This window comes from Sparus aurata, chromosome 19 (assembly GCF_900880675.1).
Source record: "Sparus aurata chromosome 19, fSpaAur1.1, whole genome shotgun sequence".
In the NCBI taxonomy this organism is placed as follows: Eukaryota; Metazoa; Chordata; class Actinopteri; order Spariformes; family Sparidae; genus Sparus; species Sparus aurata.
The window spans coordinates 19,458,957-19,479,459 of record NC_044205.1 but is presented as its reverse complement, the minus strand read 5'-3'; the positions used below and the strand labels follow the sequence as shown (position 1 = coordinate 19,479,459).

The 20,503-nt window shown below is 41.9% G+C and overlaps 1 protein-coding gene across 5 annotated transcripts in view; it reads left to right on the top strand.

The window, feature by feature from the left end:
• pou6f2 (POU class 6 homeobox 2) overlaps positions 1-20,503 on the top strand; it is an 81,918-nt gene that overhangs the window by 35,998 nt on the left and 25,417 nt on the right. For all 5 annotated transcript variants that reach the window (XM_030398654.1, XM_030398652.1, XM_030398655.1 and 2 more), the window contains one exon: positions 11,055-11,380. In XM_030398654.1, the coding sequence (XP_030254514.1) occupies positions 11,055-11,380 (326 nt within the window). The remainder of the gene's footprint in view (positions 1-11,054; positions 11,381-20,503) is intronic.

The window sequence follows — 20,503 nt, the reverse complement described above, 5'->3', positions numbered from 1 at the left end:
TGGCAGAACTGGGTGACATTTTACATTTATCTGTGTTCTGCATGAGTTGTAATGTTAATGGTAATTTTATGGGACTGAACCGGAATGAAAATGGTGTTATCACCGATTGCTTCAAATGTGGAATTGTGTAAAGTAGCACAGCTGCATCCTTTATTTCCCATTCCCCAGTAATGTGAGTTATTGCATGATCTGTTCTCTAAGGTTGAATGTGTGTATTCAGCCTGTTTTTATCAGTCCGTTCTACTCACAGCGCCTTATATCACACACCTTTGCCACGGGATGAAATACACAAACTGCTGTATTTTGGTATTAGTATAAATGCCACATTTGTGTTTGAATGTTTCTCACATTTATTCAGTGGGTCTTGCTTTTTTGCTTTGCCTCCCTGTGAATTTGCACCACACATACTATAAACAAAAGATTCAATATGATGTTATTGGCTGTTTTTTCACTTCTAAAATGTTTCAGAGGAATGTCCTGTTATGTATAATCAACTTACAGTACAGTAATAATATTTTATGTATGAAAACGTGTAGCCTCATTTTGACATATCCTCACTTTCAATATAATGTATATAACATTATAATGTAAACAAACATATTATCAATATGAATCTATCATGGACTTAATAATTCAAGCAAATCATTGTAGCATTACTCTCTAATCAATACTACTTACACTCAGACCAGATGTTCTAATTTTGATCGATACCCTGTGCAGTGAACATTTCCCATTCCCGTCTGGCCGCGTGCAGCACGTATGGATTTTCATAGAGCTCGCTCTTCCATGTTTTTAAGAGAAAAGAACCAGAGAAAGAACAAACAAAGTGATGGTGCAGCAGCAGAAGCTGTGGGAGTCTGGGAGCCAGCCTGGATCACACAGAGGTCATCTTTAAACACGGCTCTCCAGTTCCTTGTCTGTGAAACTAAAGAGTCTGTGGTGACATTTGTCAGCAGATGGTATGGAACCAAACCCTTCACCAGCAGGGACGTCTCAGCCGCTGCTAAAAGCTATCTGTGGTAACTAATTGCTGACCAGGGCCTAATTACCTTAATTAATGGTCGAGGTATCTGGGGGCCAGATTTGTGGGGGCTTTTATCAGTATCAGTGCAGCTTAAAAGGTCCCGTAGGAGGCCTGAGGAGCGTGTTTAAGTCCCGTGGGTGCTATTTCTGGACTAACTGCAGACACATCACAGATGGATCCTGTGGCATTGGTACAGGCCGGAGCGTTAGGAGTGAGATATCTGTTACTTGCTGATCATAAGTAAACCTCTCCAAGAACAAAAAAGGCTTTTCTTTCTGAATGTATTTTTCTACTTTTCTCTCTCGTACACACAAACCCCACTTCCTGAATTACACTGCCGTAATTCACAATGACAGAGTAGACTTAGCACCTTTTTCCACAGACCGTGGGGGGTTTTGTTCACTGAGCTCTCACTGTGAAATTAGCCTTGGTACTTTCATTTTCCAGCTGCAGTGAAATGGTTAAAAGACACAGATCAGCCAGTATGAAAATAGAACTGATTCAACAAAATCTGCTGCTCCCCCCTTGCTTGCTCCTCACCCATCCAGCAGAAAATATGAAAACTCCCCCCCTATTTTCCCACTCCCCCCTCTTATTCCCTACTACCCCATCCTCACCCCCTTCCCCCAACCCCGTCAGGCACCTTGTCCGCATCTGGAGAAGGCTTGTAAGTTTCGGGTGCATACATTTCTTTTGATGATATATTGTCCCGGTGCGGAATTTCATTTACTGCCGCTGCCCTTTGCTGAACCTGTTGCTAGTCAGTGAGCACGATAAGCGTATAAGTAGCATGCTACTTCATTCATCATACATCGTTCTGGGCTCTCAAATATCTCATATGCGATTCAGGAAGAAACTACTAAACCGGCACAAAGGATCCCACCAGGATCAGCTGAAGTTCCATTAAATACTGTGTACAAAATAGAGCACACTTGGTAGTTATTATCAAATACACATTTCCAGCGTTGCATCTACAAAACATTAGTGTTCGTTTCGTGGTGTACACGTTGTTTATGTAGCAGTGGGAAGAATGTATCTCAAGTGCAGTGCTCGTGTTGTACATAATTCTATTCACATTGCATTTTGAATGCATGCATTTTGAAATCTGTTTTTTCCCCTCAATCATAGTGGCTGCTCTGTGTTGTATTAAACAGCATTAATAATCACAAGAGGCTCAGTGTCACTCAGAAGTCTCCACATCACTAAGGCAGACAGTGTTGTGCTGCTGGGCATGTTGTGCTGCGTGAAAGTGCTTACACGCTCCCTCAGACAACCAAAGGGAATAATTAAAGACAGAAGATGGAGGCAGAAGAATGGAAAGCAAATCCCATTGTTTGGGGTTATTTCATCCCACTGAATTTCTTCTTCTCACTTTCTTTCGTTTCTCATCTCACATTCCTCCCCAAATGCACTGTGGGTATGTGGCACGCTATCAAAAGCATATGTAAGCGAAGCAGCGCAGAACAAAAGCCCTATGATGTCCTCCTCATACCCACATTGTCTTTTGATTATTCTACAATCATTTTATATCTGTGTAAGTTGGAAAGGAAGGGAAGGCTTAATAATCCCATAATATACAATACTTTAGCTGCTCAGAAACCGCAATGCAAGATGTGTTTTAGACGATTTTGATATAAGCTCGCTCATTCTCCATTTGTTCTTTTTTGCTCTAATGGCGTAATTATTTCAAGACCTCAATATCCAAGTTGCTACCAAAATAAGCCACAATGAAATTCAAATTTAAGGTGAACTAGACTATTAGGCCAACTCTACTCCACTCCATTTCTAGAGCAGTAAATGTAGCCCCTCAATCTCTCTCAGCTTTTACTGTCAGTCAGAGAGCACTCAGTCATCTCCGTGCATCAGGCCCGCAATATTGATTTTTCCACCCACTGAAACAGCCGCATGAACATAAATTTTGCATGAGGCTTTTACTCGCGGCCTCCGCTTTGGTCTGACGACACATGATGGGACCATGAACACGCTGTAATAACCCAGTCTGTCCTGCCAGGCAGACAGGCTCTTTTTTCTCAAAGAAGGGGGTGGTGGGGGTCCACGGCTTCTGGACTCTGAAGGACAAAAGCCAGGGGCCCCTTACTTGGCACCACAATATTACCCACTGTCAACATAATATCAGAAATAAGAGTGAATGTATGTGTCAATGCATACAGGAGTTTGATGGTCATTCTTTTGATTTAAGGAAGTGTTTTGAGGTGTTGATTATCACAATATAGAATGCCACAGGAATGAGTCCTTAAACCCAGAAATAAGTTAGCATTTTAGCACTTTCACTTTCCTTGTCTCAAAAGTCAATAAGATCTGTGGTTAAGGCTGCTGTAATTTATGCATTTTTTAAATCAGAATTAGTATTAAATAGCTCTATATTCCAACAATAATCACTGTTATAGAGTGGTCGTAACCTTTGTCTCTCCTCCCCCTGCTCATGCAGTTAAAAATAAAATCAATCTTCTGGTATCCCTTCTTAGTTTACCAAATCAGGACAGTTTCCTGCCATGTCTACCGATTACCTTAGCACATTAGCTTTCATATGGTGATGTAGGGAAGAGAAGGGATTGCTGACTGTAAAACAGACAGGAACTGCACTAAAACGACAACACCGCATACAGAAGCTTAACAAAGGTTTTAGGTGTCTTTAAAGCTGAGGTTGATAAATGAGACCAAATATGTTGTCAGGGAGATTAAAAAGCCTTCAAAAATACGTCATCCATGCATCACTCCATTGTTAAGGATGGGTAAATACTCAAAGTACTCCTTCCGCGCAAAAATGTGTTTCAGTCTTCCTACAATTGAATGTTTGAGCTTCAGTGTGTAGAATGATGCACTTGGTTGTTTTCACATTATTTGGTGTTCAGTGAAAAACTGATTTTAAGACATGGGCCTACGGGCATGATTTATGACATCACAAATAGTTTGGAAGCCAATCCCGGTCCAATATTCAAAGGCACAGAATTTTCTATGTATGCCTTAATACACAGTTTGTCTGTAGGGGACCTTCCCTTAACTTCCCCTTAAAGATTTTAAACATTTAAAACTTCCAGGAAATCCAACAATATCCATTACTACTATATTGAAGTTTCTAATCATACCAAATTCTACATCATGTCATTGAATTAGTTTTTTTCCTAAAGAACCTGTCTGAATCTGTCGAGGTTTTTAGTTTGAAACATTCAGATAGTGAACCAACTAATTCCACACCCTCAGCAAAGAGAGTTTAACTACTTTGTGGAATTAACTTCTGTAGTCTTTATTGAGAAATAGAAACATGCACACTTTCAGACACGTTCGCAATTAGTTTGATCGCACAGGTCAGTATTAAAAGGTAGAAAAAGCTTCAATCCACAATAATCTTTATGTGTCTTCTCTCAGGAAGGAAATCTTTGTTTGGGACCCCTGGAACTCTTTCAAGGGCTCCTGGAGGTCCCTGGACCACACTTTGGAAATCAATAACCTAGCGTAGGCAACACCAAAAGGGCAACATTATCGAGCACACAGGGATTTTCTTGTATGTGTAACATCTCCATGGAGAGGATTTGATTCTTTGAAATGCTTCCCCCAGAGTGAGAATTCTACAACACAGCTTGATATTGCCTTGCATCACAAAGTGAAAGCATTATCTCTGGATCCCTACAAGCGATGTGGTTTACTCTCTAAAACCCTGTGGCTCCGCGACTCCGCTCAAATCTTAACTGCCTATATTTTTTTCCTGTAGTCGCTGAGTTTCTCCTGCAGCAGGACTGAAGCAGTGATATTGCCTGCTGTGGCTCTGAGTAATGTTTTTATTCAGGAGTTCACTAGTTCCTTTAAGGTTTTATTTTCTCCATGTTTATTACAGCCATCGCCAAGGCAGGAATCTATTTTCCATTCTTTTAACATGATTACCAATTGTTTGGACTCGCTGGTAAAAGGAGTGTAACACCAATTTGTGTTCCAGTTTGTGTGAGAAGAAGATTTTTGTTACTTGTTTGTTTTTCTGCTTTTCCTTTGACGATAAGATTACAACCTTGTTAAAATACATTTAACAATACACAGATACGTTGACACTTGATCAAGGGACTAATGCTGAATTGATGAGCAATATTTGAGTCCAAGTACTTTTACACAGGGATCATACTTCAGTGCACATTGAAAATGCATATATTTTACTTGATTATTTCCATTTAACACCACTTTATACTTTCTGAGTATGTTTTAGAAGTACATTTTGTATTTTTTTTCTGCTTCACTGCATTAATTTTACAGCTATAGTTAATATTTCTACATACAAGACATACATGCTAACATGATGTTTATAGATTAAACTGCCCAGCAGCACATACGATGATTCAAATAAGCTCTACCTTGGCCAGAAACACTATTTAACACTATTTAGAAATGTATGATGAATTGATAATCATTCAATAGTATAGTATTGCATTATTATAGTATACAGTAATAGGACAACACACATTCTTTGTGCATTATAAGTACTTTTACTTGTAATGGAGTAATTTTATTGCAGTATTGCTACTTTTACTTGAGTGAAGTATCTGAGTTCTTCCATCATCACTGGTGATCGTTCTGACCCGGTGAAGGGCAACACAACTTGTTTCTTCCTTTTGTTTGTTTTAATAAACCACCTTCAGATTACATGTAAAGGTTTGTCATTCATTGACTAAACAGTTCTTAAAAAAAAACGTAATTGACAGATTGATCATATAATCAAAATAATGAATGTTTCGTTACATCGAGTGTAATAAATGGTACAAAGTGACCTATAGTGATTAAAGTTAACAGTGGAAGTGAAGGAATGAGTGCAGAAACAGTGATGTGATCCACTTCATCAGTGTACAAGTGCTCCGATCTAATCCACAGAGTAAAAATGACCTTCCTTTGACCATCTTTGTAATTACCAGATCTCATAGAGTCTAAATCTCCTTACCTCCAGTGGAGTAATTATCAGTGTGACTCACTGAAAAGGCAATTGAGACAGTGGTTTATGGACTCCCATAGTGGAACGTGAGGCAGAGCAGTAATGGGGAACTTGTTTGTCCCTTCTCACCTCTCTTGTTAGAGAGCGACAGCTGTGTTTAGACTGGAGCAGTCCCTAAAATTACAAGGTGGCTCACTTTGGACAATTTCATTAACTCCTGACAGGCAGCTTCTGATTAGCTCTAAATTTACAGCACTGCTAAATGATGCCAAAGACATTAAGATGGTACAACAGCAGTTTGAGATGATTTGAGTTGGCATTTTTCTGTTCTCAGTTTAATTATGTATCTGAACTGAGTAGAAGAGGTGATGCACATATTCCAACTACGAGAACTACTTTAAAAGCAATAACCATATCTCTGAGAAAAGCATACAGTGCCAACGCACTTATTATTTACTTACACAAAAGCAACTATAGATTTTATTCATTCTTGTGAACTCGGTACATTCTGAAATATATTTTCCTTTTTGATGGCCAGAAGACATCAAGTCCTCTGCTTTCTCCTGACGATACTTTATGCTGGGTGTAGCACAAACAGTTCGATGGAGTGAAAGATAGTCCAAGTCCTTTTATGTAGACGCGATTGGTGGTACGCTGCAGTCATTCTTCATGTTGGCCTTGGCTGGTCCTTTTCTGAGGACTACAATATGATGAGCATTTATTCACATATGCTTTCCAGAAGGCCTCAATGCATCGATAGATGTTTTTTGTATTTTGTTAAATGCAATTCATTAACAGAGCTATTGGTATGACTTGACATTTCACCTACTAATCAAAAATATATGTTTTTCTCTTACCTGTAGTGTTTTTTATTCATAGATTGTCTAGGTGTGAGTTGCTAAGTTTCAGAGATATAGGCTGTAGAGATGTCTGCTTTTCTGTGTATCATAATGGAACTAGATGGCACTTGGTTTGTGGTGCTCAAAGCACCAAAAATTACACTTGAAAAACAGCAATGTCTCTTTACAGAAATTATGGCACAGTTTCTAAAGATAATCCACAGAGGTTGTTGTGAGCAGTTTCATGTAGGAACTATTTTCTTTCCACCAAACTACACGTGCCGACCGTATAACCAAGCAGAACAAAGCCTGCATCTACTCATGGATGAGAGGCTAGCTAAAGAAGCTAAATATGTTATAGCTATAGTGTTTACATGCTGCGCTGATCCACACTTCCTTCCACAGTGGTGATTCGGTTGAAGTTTCATGTAGGAACTGCATGAAACCTCTAGTGCATTTTTGTCTCTTGCAATTCACCACCATATATCTTTTTTCTGATATAAGGTCCCATAGTGGTCCACTGGAAGGGGTGTGACTTTGCCTTACTGTAATATTTGAAAGAAGACAGACACATCTGCAGCTGATATTGCCAAGAAATAAAAAAATTTAAAAAAATCAAGATCCATAAATAACACCAAAGCTGAGAGGAAAAGTATGTATTTTGCGTTGAACTGCCCCTTTAACTACAACTTAAGCCAAAATGTAGTTAATTTTCACACATACAGACAGCACTGTGCAATTGTGGCAGTTGTACAGCATTGACATCCTTTATATTCTTCATCAGATTCCATGTAAATGTGGCAGAAATGTTAATAAAATGTTTTCTGTCTTGTGCCCTGACCGTACCTGTACACAAACATGTACCCACACAAACAATGTATAAGGTAACTCTTAGGGAGGAGTTGTAAGGGAGGGTGTTGTGCAATGAGAGGAAAACAAGGAGTTGTGCTTGAATCAGCCCCAGAGAGAAAAGTGCCGTAATAGGGGGGTTGGCAGGGACTACTGAGATAGCGCTGGTAATGAGAGAGCAGTCTGCCCCCCCACCTCCACTCCCCCCGTTACTCCTCAACCACACAGGAAACAAAAATAGCATTTTGTCTGACGAATGAGCCGGCTTTGACCTAGCCTTTCGACCTCTGACAATCAGTCTCGCTTCGTCCTCCGCTACTTCAGAAGCCATGGCCGGGACAGTCAAAGATAACAGTTGATTTCTACTGTGGCACTAAAGCACAAAAAGAGCTCTGAGAGAGAGATGGCAGACAGTTCTTCAAAGCACTGAGGTTGGAGGCTTCAGACTTCTCAGTGCTGGTGTTGCGTAGTCCCATATGATTGTTGTTAAATGTTTAAATGGAGCAAAAAATGCCACAGTTCAGCTCGTGTCTGGTCATTTAGCTGCGTGACTCCCACTATGATCTGGCTCATTCCTCATTATAAACATTAACATAGGCGAGTTGTGACAGCAGAGAAAAGTGGGACCCGCGCTCTTACAACCCTCTGGCGTGATGACTAAGTGGGAGCGCTGCTTGCTTCACAGTCGGGGAACGAGTGAATATGAAACACAACAAAGAGACAGTGGGAGATATAATGAGCACTATAGGATCCCGGCACCCTCTTGCCCTCTCTCCATCATAAGTGAAGCTCCCACTCTCATCCTCGGCCCTGTGTCTGCTGGAGGAAGGAGCGCAAACAATTAGCTGAGACAAGCCGTTTGGATTATGTGCTCAACCAAAGCAATCAGACAGCTGTGGTTAAAAGAATGAGCTTCAAAATGCCAGTTGCCCAGTTAGAGGGGAAGGGAGGGTCAGTGGTCCTGACAGTCTTAACAAGATGACAGAATTTATAAAGCACTGCTGTTAAAGAATATAGTACCTGCGGTGTAGCCCTTATAATAAGGCCACATGGGGCTTCTTCCATATTCCCTCTGTATTTGTTTTCTTTTGCCTCGTAGTTTTTGTTGTACCTCTTGTTCCTCGGCGTAATGGTCGGCGCTGGAGGAAATTCTCCAATCCTCTTTGATCTTCGCCTGGTTTCGATAATTTTCTGACAGAAATCTCATTTTAGCCCGCTTTTGTTTTTCTCCGTCTTTGTTCCCTCTTATTCCATCTTTAAATGGGGCTCAACATTTTGTCGTTGTGAAGTTGCAAAGGAAAAAGAGCCGGCCCTGTCAGGGGCTCGGGCGCTCGCTAGACAACTTGCCCCAACATTTCAAGTGAGAATTGGACTGTTGCCGTTTGCACAAGACGATATATTATTCATGGTGGGGGTGTGAGAGAGGTGTCAATGTGTCAGGAGGTAGAAGAAATGTAAAAGTGCACTGTTTACTGGCTTTTCTTTGGCTGTGCTTCGGCGGAGTGAGGAAAGAGGAGGATGATCTGATCTTCATCAAATGTTCATCTGTGCCTGTCCTGGAGTTCTAGTGACCACACTAATCAAAGACTTGTCTGCGCTGATGTTTTATTCATCTTTTATGAGGCAACCATACTTAAATTATTTAAGTGCATTGATTTTGTATGTATACAAGCTTGTCTACGCCTGTGTTCACAATGGCTGGCTGCGTTATCAATAGATGTTCAATCTTTTGAACCAGCGTTTGTTATTCAGCTCTTTATGTATTTAGTAATTTTGATGGTAAACTGTGGATGTACTTTGTGTAGTGCTGTAGATATTATGTTGTAGTAAGGCGTCCTTCTTTATATATGCCTTAAACATAGTAACTTTGCTGTATTTAGGGAATTTGAAAAGCAGGTAGAGATGTTGTTTCTTTTTATATTTGTGTGAAAAGCCTGGAGAGAAAATGTGTTTCTTCGAAATTAGTTTTAGAGATAAAAGTGGTTTCTTTTTTTTCTGTGTTCTAACTCCAGTCCAGTTGAATTTCTTTACCAATTCGACTATTTGCTAATTTTGCTAATTCCCTAATTGTTTGTTTGACAATGCACAATGAACTTTTTTTTTACTAAGTACAAGTCTCAAATCTTAATTTAAGTCTGAAATCAGTATGTATAAAGTATGCGTAAATCTTCACAACTATCTTGCTTTTTGGTCATATAAAACACTTTTTAAAATCTATTTAAATCATCGTTTGTTATGGGAACTATCGTAACCTTGCTTCCTTCTGTAATGCGTTAGTGCAGTATCAACACACAGATCGGGTCTCATCCCCTCAAAGCTTGTATTATCTTTTAATCCACAGAAAATCATGTCATGGTCATCTGTTGTATTCATCCTTTTTTTTCTATCTAGAGTAACATCGCAGAGTCAAAGACAAGAGAACAACATATTATAAAGTTTAAGTCATTTGCTCATGTTATTCCATTTGCATTTAGCATGACCTGTGAATAACCTTTTGTGCCAACACACACATATTTTACCCTATATTATTTATTGTCCTGCATGTTTGACTGAAAATAGACTGTCAAGAGCTTTCTGAATGTGAGCACCAGGATAAAAAATGGTTCTGCCTGTCATATCTGTATGGTAACTTGTCCTTTTTTCTATTTAAGTAGCTGTGAAGGTCAGCTTGGATGTTGTTTTTGGGACCAATTCTCCACATATAGTATTGCGGCTGCTGACACCTTTAGTAGACACTATGTTGTGATGTGGATTTCTTCTAATCCATGGAATTCCATGGAAGAAAAATACCATGAAGATGATTTTTTTTACATTTATCGTATATTTGAGATGGACGTCGTGAGTCCATGGGAGTATTTGCATGCTGGTGTGGCTGCAGCCCGGCTCAGCCTGAGTGTTAACCATCTTTTTTTTAAAACAGCATAAAAATTTAAATGTAGAAATGAGGTTCTAATGGCTTGCCATTATTGGATCCAATTAGTTAATGGGTTTATTTCTGAAGTCTCGCAGTGAAGATGGATGTCTCTTTCCTATGAGATTTTAAGCCATTAAACCCAAGATTCTGACATTCTCCAAGTGACAATGAAGACTTTTGGCTCCAGAGAGAGCAATTATATCAGTCAGGCTTGATAGCTTTGTCCTCCAGCAAGCTAAATTAAATTCACCGACTCTATCATGCAGGGAAAAGACCCTGGAGGACCTTGTTGTGGCTTCATGTTATTTACATGTCTCTCACTGTTCACCCTATGCATCCCACACCTCCATGTGTTTGTGTATATCTATCAGAGGTGTGAGCATATACTTCAAATAATGAGGGATTCCTGAAACAGATGTTGTCAGTCCAAACTCATTCCTGTTCAGGTTGCTTCAGGACAAAGAGAAATCAAACAACTCTCTGTCCTTCCATCAACAGCTACCTCATCACTGAACTCCCAGCTCCAACACCTGCAGCAGCTCCAACAGATGCAGCAGCACCACCACCAGCAGCAGCAGCAGCAGCAGCAACATCAGCAGCAACAGCAGCAACACCATCACCAACAGACCCACTCCCACACCCAGAACCAGTTGTCATCCCAGCATCATATGACCCCACCCAGCCAGCAGCAGACCTCTGTCCCGTCTCCTGGCTCTGCCTGCTCCTCCGCCTCTGGACACCCACAGCAATCTCCACCGCACCGGCCCAACCAGTCGCCTGCCCGTAGCCTCCCTTCGCCTGTCACACCACCCATGCCATTGCCGGTGAGTTTGCACAGATCCAACATCTTGCTAAACTCATCTGATACTGATTCCCTTTTTCTTTGATTTTACTTTTGTAATTTAAAATTTGTTTCCGTCACTGAATGTAAATTTAGGATGATTTTTCTTTGTGAAGGATAGCATGAGGCCGTATCTATGAACGTTGAGTAAAAAAGTAAATAAAAAGTGGTGCTTTTACAATTTTAAAATGAAAAATGACCTAGAAAAAGGGCTTATTATGGATTGGTCACTTCAACTCCAACAGCAGTACTGGTCTAGTATGTAAGATTTGTACACAGTTTTTTGCATATTCACTGGCTAACAATCTCAACACACACTATTGCACACAGATACAGTATGAGGCTCTCTACCTTCCGTCATTCACATAATTTTTCATGGACGCATTAAATGAGGTACATCCATCCTGACAACCATCAAAGGTACCCAGCTATTTTGCTACACATACATAACATTGTATCAATTACATATTAGATTTATAATTTCTGTAATTCCCCACTTTAAAGAACTGAAGTGTGCATCTAAATGGTGTCATTGATGGTTGTGTTTTTTGGGCAGATCAACCTTGAGAGAACACTGTGTTTAAGCAGGATACACAATTCTTGATTCTGTGTCAGCCCTTGATCTTTATCAAGTGGCAGTATTTGAATAGATGCTAGCTGTCTATGTGGAGCTATTAGAATATGCTTGTTGTTGCTGAAGCCTTGACACACTTGGGCACATCAAACCTCAGCCGAGAAGCACAATCCTCCTACAGCAGAGAGGGATTCTCAGGTTATCTAACCTTGGGCTTTCCGGACGTAATCACTCCCTTAATCTTTGCTGCTCTTCCTACTCAACCTCCTTTTTAGTCACTTTGTCTGTCCATCCATCTCTGCCCTTCTGTCTGTCTGGCTGTCACTGTATGACGATAATAACCTATTTTATATCCCTGTGGTTTCATTTCTGGTGGAGACTGGCCAGGGTCGCCTTTCTGTCCCTGGTCACATTCATCAGCGTCAGACCCTTATTGGGTTGTGGTGCAACCTTCTTTATGGCCAGGATGAGTTGGGCTATTTGTTTCCCCCCTTGCAGCCCTCTCCGGCCCTGTCACGGCCTAGTGAGACTCAGCAGGAAAAACAGCCTCTGGATTTAATGGGCTCCAAAGGCTAGCCGCTACATCGCACCAAACACACTGTCCAGTCTGACTGTGGATACAAGGGCTACTGACCAACATACAGATTCACACATTAGGCTTGCATCAGCGTACACATTTCCTAGAATCTGTGATTCTCGGACACAAAGACAACAGGAGCAGGGTTATTTTAGAACAAACACAGCACATTGATAAGACTTGAGACCCTTAGCGATAGATAGATTGTCTTCGTCTAAAAGAAGCAGCACGGCTGATTATGATGACTGAGGACAGACCTCCCTTGAGGGGGGCCAAAGGAGCCACATCAGGTATCATTAAGATATTGCCTCATCAAATAGGATTATGGAGCATGTGTTGGTGTGTATGTGTGTATGTGTATGTGTGTGTGTGGGTGGGTGAAGCAGAATGGCCGTAAAAGGTTTAGTTTCTCTGGGTCAGTGCTGGTGTTTTCAAAGAGTGCTGGTGTCACCCAGCGAGGGGCTCGCCCAAGGACAGGCCGCAGCCTCAGTACCCACTCAAGGCTGCAATAGGATTTAAACGTCAGCTCCGCCTCCCTCCGCTGCCTGGGTCAGTGATTGGATTTTCAGGCCCAGAATCACTGAGCATCTTGCGGGTTGATTCACATACGTTTTCTAATTCAGGGAGACTCGTAAACACAGGCTACGATTGGCCTTTTGTATGTTTTAATTGAAGACACAGAAAGGCATTTCTGGCGTCACCCAAAGGAACTGTTCTGTAGAGTAAAGTCGAGTCATAATTACCATAATACAATCAGCATTACACAGATAACACCCCTATTTCCTGCTGTCATTATTCCAACATGCAGAATCACCCAGCCATTCAACTATTTGCTGAAAATACAGCGCAGAGCTGCAGAGAGACAAACACTCATTATGTTCCAATTAATGTCCCATTGTAATTCTCTTCTCATGGGAGGTGTGTGATATTCTCTCTAAACCCAAAGTGAGGAAATCCTGAGCATTCATTACATCCCTGGTGTTTTATAGTGTTTTGTGTTTTTAATTTGTGAGACAAAATGCATTAATTGGCTCATTAATATCCCTATTAAAATACAAATCACACCACAACAGACTGTGCCCCCTTGAGTCGATGGTCTAAACTCAGATTACTGCAGCTAATTTGGTTAAATGGAGTAAAATTTACCTTTCTACCCCGCCCTCATCCTCTCAGCTCCCCAACATGTAGAGTACAGTTAGATGCAGCCTGTGGCTGCCTGAAATAGCCACCACAGTGATGACAAATAGACGGGGGAGATTATAAAATTTGCTTAAGTGTGTTAATGGGCTGATTGTGGGAGCCCGCTGGATTTTGCTGGAAGTTGATTGATTAGAGCTGCGGGTTTTCTCCACGCCCGGAGAGCTCAGGGATTTGACGGGGTAAAGGCGCTCGCCAAGTCTGTTACACCGGAATTGATCTTAATTAGATCTGAAAGACCTGCCACAGCAGAATGGTCGCGGCGATTAAAATGAAAAACAGGAGAAATTACTGATCAAATTAATCATAATGTCGGGCTACAGCTGTAGGTCTGGTGTAATTTGCCACTCCAGTGAGTTACATCAGCCCAGGCAGGGAGAGGAGAGGCAGTACATACTGATCCGTGGCAGCGGGAAGCTTAGGCCAGCCTATCAGTTCTCTTATTCTAGTTCGTATGGCCCGGACCTTCCTGCCCCAGCTGCGCCATCCAGTGGAGCTCCAACATGTTTCCCTCTCTGTGGCTCTCATCTAATTAGTAACTTATTATTACCTCTTTTTTTTTCACCAGGTCCTTCTCCATTATGACTTTCTCCATCTTCAACAAAGCAGCGCTGTCTCTCTGTTGTTCCTGTCATAGCTGTCTTGTCACCAGCGTGTTGTGTGTTAGCTAATAGCCTCTGACCTTGGTCCAGTGTCTGGCTGGCTGGTTTTCGGGGGGCCTGGTGGAGATGGAGGCGTCCTGTCTTCCCCCTCTGCCAGACTCCTGCCGTCTGTCTGTGTGTCTGTCTCTACTCCCCTTCGCAGTCGTCTCCTTGATCGCTGTCAGAGCCTCACACTGGGCCTGTCCACTCTCCATCCGCACACTCATAGGGGTAATTACAGCCTAGGGGCCTGCCTCCTATCCCTGTGCTCCACAATTTACCACCAAAGCGTCCACAGACATCTCTCTTCTTCCCCACTGCACCCCGACATCACAGGACCGCAGGGCCTCAGACCCACAAGTGCTGCAATTACCTGAGCCTCTCCTCTATCCTTTTCTCTCTCTCCCCTCTCACTTCTCACTCTCTCTTGCTCTCTCTCCTCCTCTCCCCCCTGCTCCCCTCTCTACCCCTTGGCTCCCTCACTATTCCCTGGCAATCAGCCTTCATTAGAAGCCTCTGGTGAAAACCCATCGTCACCAAGGTCAGCGGCTGCCAACCACAACGGCCTTTCAGAGGCCTGGCTGTCTGCACTCTCCATCTCTCCTCACCTCCTTGCCATTCTCTCCTCCTCCTCCTCCTCCTCCCCCTCCCATTCTCTCCACCATCCTCCTCAAGTCTCAGGACCATCTCTGCTGTTTTTGTCTCCAGCTGAGGCCCCTTCAGACACTCATGTCACTGTTTTCCGCTGCAGTGCACTTTTACTTATGTCAACCGCTGTTAAAATCACCACTGTCCAATTTGCTCCAAATGTCTCTCTTTTTATGGGCGGTGGGCGTCTCACCCATTATATTAACATGTGTATTAAATGAGCCTTGCACATCGATTAATTGATTTTCCAGATCAGCCCCACGTCTATTCAATTTAGCGAAACGGGCCGCCATCATTCCATGGGGTATTAAATCAAAATTAAAATGACATGCTCAAATGTAGACCCAATGGCTCATACTGTGGCATGTCGATGAAACTGGCAATGCCTAAGTTGAGGAAAGAGTCCATTATCTATCTCATGTCTCATAACTCAACTGTGGTGTCTGTGTCTGTGGAAAAAGATCACCGAGTTTATTAATAGAAACATCATTCTATAGATTTTTTTCAGCCACTTTCTTCCAGGTTATTTGCCCCTTTTCTGTATTTTTGATCATCTCAATTTGATTAACATTTACAATGTGCTCATGAAAACCAAACAAATTCATGTTAGTCAGAACTGTATTATTATAAAATCACGAATAGGGCTGCAAGTGGCAATTATTTTCTCGTTTAACCGCTCAATTGTTAGGGCTGTAAAATGTTAGAGCATCAAGAAAAATGTCAATTGGTGTTTCCAAAGCTCAAGCTCATAAAATATTCACATCTAAGAAGCTGAAATCAGAGAATATCTTTTCTTAAAACAATACTCATGCTGATTAATCGATTACCCAAATAGTGGATGAGTAATGTAATAGTAAGCAACTAATTGATTAAAACTTAACTTATCACAAGTGTGTGTTTATTCAAGTTGTTCACTCAAGGTAATTATGGGCCATACGTAATGATGAGGTCACCGAGGTGCGGAGCTGCTCATTCTCGTATTTTTTTAAATCACAATTTTCTAATAAAACTTTAAAATATGTATAACTGGTATGTGATGCCAGCCTGTGTGTTTAAATGGCTGTGCTGCTAGTTTGGGCTGTGTGGTTTAGAGCATGAACAGGCCCTCAGCTCTCCAGCAGCTCAGCCTAGCCTCTTATTAATGCACAGGAGATCCGGCTCTTAAGAAGGCAGAAAATTGCCTTACATAACAAGCGCTCCACAATTTAGAAATACAAATGTGCACTGTTGACTGAAGCAGAAAATAAGACTGTTGCCCATCAACAGAACCACATTTCATATGAATAATTATAAAGCATGGGAGCTAGATGAGGAAAACAACCTGACCATGACAGCTCTACTACTTTTATTTACTTCAAATGAGGGATTAGGCAAGAAGAAAATCTACAGACTTAAGGACCAACGATGAGCCCTGAATTTATAAATAAGGAGAAAGTTAAATTTATCATATTCCAGAGGCAACATTTGGAAAACTGTGAGGACACTTTCACTTTCAAAATTACACCTACTGCCTGTCTTGCACTTCTTTTTTGGCCTTTCTGGTTTTGTTGGGTTTTCAGACCTCAGCAAGTTGACATTTTCTTCGCTTTTTGATTTCTGCGATTCTTGTAAACCTGGCCCGTTACTCTGTCGGCGGGCAGAGGGCTTCCAGCTCAGACACCCAGTAGAAAGGCACAGCTCCCTGATCAGCCCACATGCACATTGGGGGCAACACGCATTAGACGCCCACAGGGGAGCCTTCAGATGGAGCACCAAGCTAGGGCTCACCTAACAGTGGATAAGGAATAGGGTTTCTTTAATTATGAGGCAGGGCTATGACATTGAGTTCCCCCCTTCCTCCTCCAGCAGGCTCCCAGACACTGTCTAAGTGCTCCGCTCCGCTGAGGAGGCCAGTCCCCCCGCGGGGCGCGATTCCACTGCCTGTAATTTCTGATGCCCATTAGTGACCGCAAACAGAGCACTGGGTTCACACAAGGAATACAGCCACACAGCTCTGCCACGCTGTAAAAAGACCCTTCTAATGCAATGTTATTGCATTATGCCCTCCTCATAGACCAAGTCAAAAGTCCCATTTGTGGTCCCTGCAGAATATTATCAGAAATTCTTCTCCACAGTGTTTTTGGTGGATAGCTGAGATAGATTTGGTTTATAGTTTGCAATGTACACATAGTGGGCTGCATGAATTGAAATTCCTCTAAACTGCACTCTGCTGCCTTGAACTGTACGAGGAATATTTTGGTCGTTGATTTTATGCCCTTTTTCATTAGGAGTAGGAATGTGCAATTGATGGTTTTGTAAATAGACTCAACTAGAATGCAAGAAAAGTGCATTTTCTTCAATCCACTCCTCAAAGAGGCGATCCTTGGAAGTCAAAACTGCAGTAATCAATACAAATATGCCTGGAAACGTCATCAATTCATCTCTCCACTTATGCTGATTTAGCTTGTGCCAACACTTGTGTATATTTGGGAGAAAAAGTGAGAGAGACAGTGAAGCAGGGAGACACAGAGGGAGGGAGGGAGGGAGCGAGGTGAGGGAAGGGAAGGGGAGGGAGGCAGATTTATCGATCAAGGGTGACCACATCTTAGCCACAGAGCCCCTCTCTCGTGATTAATCTTAGGGCTTAGAGTTGGCCAATGACACATGACAGGCCTCCCCCTCAAACTCCTCCATTTCTCTTCATTACTGGCCGTATTTTTGGACACCACAGTGGAGAGTAATCATTTACCTTTATTGTGTTTATAAAGCTGCGGCATGGATGACCCTTCCTATATTGAATTGAGGACATCAAAAGATCACTGGACATTGATTAGGAGGATATTAAAGTCATTCAAATGCTATATTTATATGTCAAACAACAGCAGAGTGAAAAGAGACGGCATTTCCACCTAAACGAAAATGAATGGGTTGTAGACGGCGCAATGGAAATAGAGCTCCTAGAATCAAGAAATATGTTTTATTACGTATCGAGTATTTGAGATAATTGTCATCCAAAGGCTGGGCCTTCGATAATGCAGCACAATAATATGGTTCATAATTTCTTCATAGCTTGATCTCCTGACTCCAATTTTCATTTTCTCAACGCAACTGAAAACAGAGCCAGGTATCCACTTTAAAGTCATAGCCGGAGCAGAAGTAGATTTACTGCAACACCGGTTTAAAGCCACTATGATTTCCAACCCAACACTAGTGTGATACAGAAATAACTGCACCAAATATGTCACATCATGAGCTGAAACGGTCAGCACTTTCCTGTAGATACTTAATCACCAAGTAGTTTGAAATTTAATACATCTGGAAACAGCTAAATATTATAGATCATTCCTCAGGAAGAGAAATCGTATAAGAGGATTGTAGTATAACTTATATTTTTACTCGAGTGTCCCCTAACCAGAGGAAATATACTGCTGCTGTGATTGATGACAAAGAACCCACTCTGAACCTCTGTGCCTCACAATTATCAACAAATGGGCTGGAGCAGATTTTATGTAATGATTAAAGCTGCTGTTAATTTCACATGAAGGTAATGAGCGGGGAGATTGACGGCCACTGTCCGACACTCCATCATCCCTTTATAGTTAGTTTAAACGTTTTCACGACTCTTTTCCTCCTTCATTTGCATTTTGCCTCATTAGATATGGCCATTTCTGGGGCCGTCCGCGATATCCATTTCCTGGAGTTAATGCATTTTATTTGATCAGCCAAACCTCCTCAGTTAACTAGCTGTCATTCTGGCGCTTCATATGACATCACTCCATTAGCACCCACCATGCCACCTCAGCCACCTCCACATCAACACCCGCTGCACCCACCATCCCTCCACTGCCTCGAGCAATTACAATGTCCGACCGTCACCGGATGCAGCGTTATTGTATTTTGGCGAGTGTTATCTGCCCCAGTTGTTCTATCCGTCTTTCACTTCCCAATATTTTTCCTCAAGAACGGCTCTTTTTGGGGTTTATTTTTCACAACGGTTGCAGCAGAGGCCCAGTGGTGAGCAATAGTCAGCACTCGGAGGGCTCAGAGTGCACGACCACAGTGTGAGGCCCCGCTAACCAAGGGACCAGAGGTGTTTTGGAGGGCCTAATGGCATTTTGATGTTCATAAGCACAGCGGATGTGAGGGAGGGGAGACAGGGAGGTGGGAGAGAGGCCGTTTTGGGGGAGGGAGGAGGAGGAGAGTCAGCGGAGGACTGTCAGCGGAAGACTAGCAGAGTCCTGACAGACAGAGAACGTGTTTTCTCATGTCACAGCTGATTACATTCACTCCGGAGTGGGAAAAGAGCAGGAAGAGACAGAGATGTGGAGAACGAGGGAAACTTCCATGTTGTTCCACAGATAAAGAAAACAATACTGCTAGTGACTGTTGATTTACACTGTTTGAGCCACGATGACGGTAGCGAGTAAAGCATGAAAACCTTGTCACGTCACATCATACTTCCGCCTGTAATCAATCTGAGAGACTTTATGAAAGGAAAATATTTTTGTTTCAATCACTTTCTCTACAGAAGTTTACATATAGCTGTGTTCATTGTAAATTATAAACATTATTGGCCACTAATTTGCTAAATAATTTTCTGTGCTCTTGTATTCTCTTTCAATTTTTCTCAGATATTTTAGATAAATGTTTGATTCTGTTGTTGAATCATAGATGAGCAGAAAATAAGTTTTTTTACACACTGCTGAAGCCTGAGCTTAGACAAATCTGCCCGCCTGCTGGTCTCTGGACCACTTTGTCCATTTATCTGTGCTCTTTTTTTTTCCTTTTTTTTTTTTTGTCCTGTGCAGGCCCAGAACAAAAAAAGCAATTAAGTTTCCAACGGGCCACATGAAAAGAGCAAAACCAAGAATAAACTCCAGTTAGTTTGTGTCAGACAATTTTGGTTTCCTGGGGTCTCTCCACGGTTTGCAGGGACGCTATTTTTCCTTCTATTCCTGAGATTACACGGGTTGCTGCACCAGGTGACCCTCATGGTCAAACAGGCGACGGAGAGCCTGGCGGAGTTTAGATTCCCTCCTCTTCATACCGCACAGAGAAAAGATGCATTTTTAACAATTTGTAAGCTTTTCCCCCTTAGAGACATTTATTTTGTGTTTGTTGATCCCTGTGCAGCCCGGTATATTTGGCTATATTAAACTGCGATAGTGCAGAGAGGGACAGACTTAAAGGTGACAAGATGATGTCACATCATATAATGGAGGCAGTGCTAAAGTTTGCTGCTGCATTTCTGGCTTGAATTAAATGTTAACATCTCAAAGATTTCTTAAACAAATACCCTGACTCCACTTTATTTTTTGTGTCTGTGTTATCCCAGCACTTGTGTGGCTGACCACAGCGACTGAAAATCCTCTTGACGCCCTTTTCACGGGGAATGAAAAGAATGAAACACAATGGTTAACATGCAGGCTCTGCAAACTGGAAGATCACTGTTTATCTCCTCCAACACATGCAATCAGTACAAATGCTAGG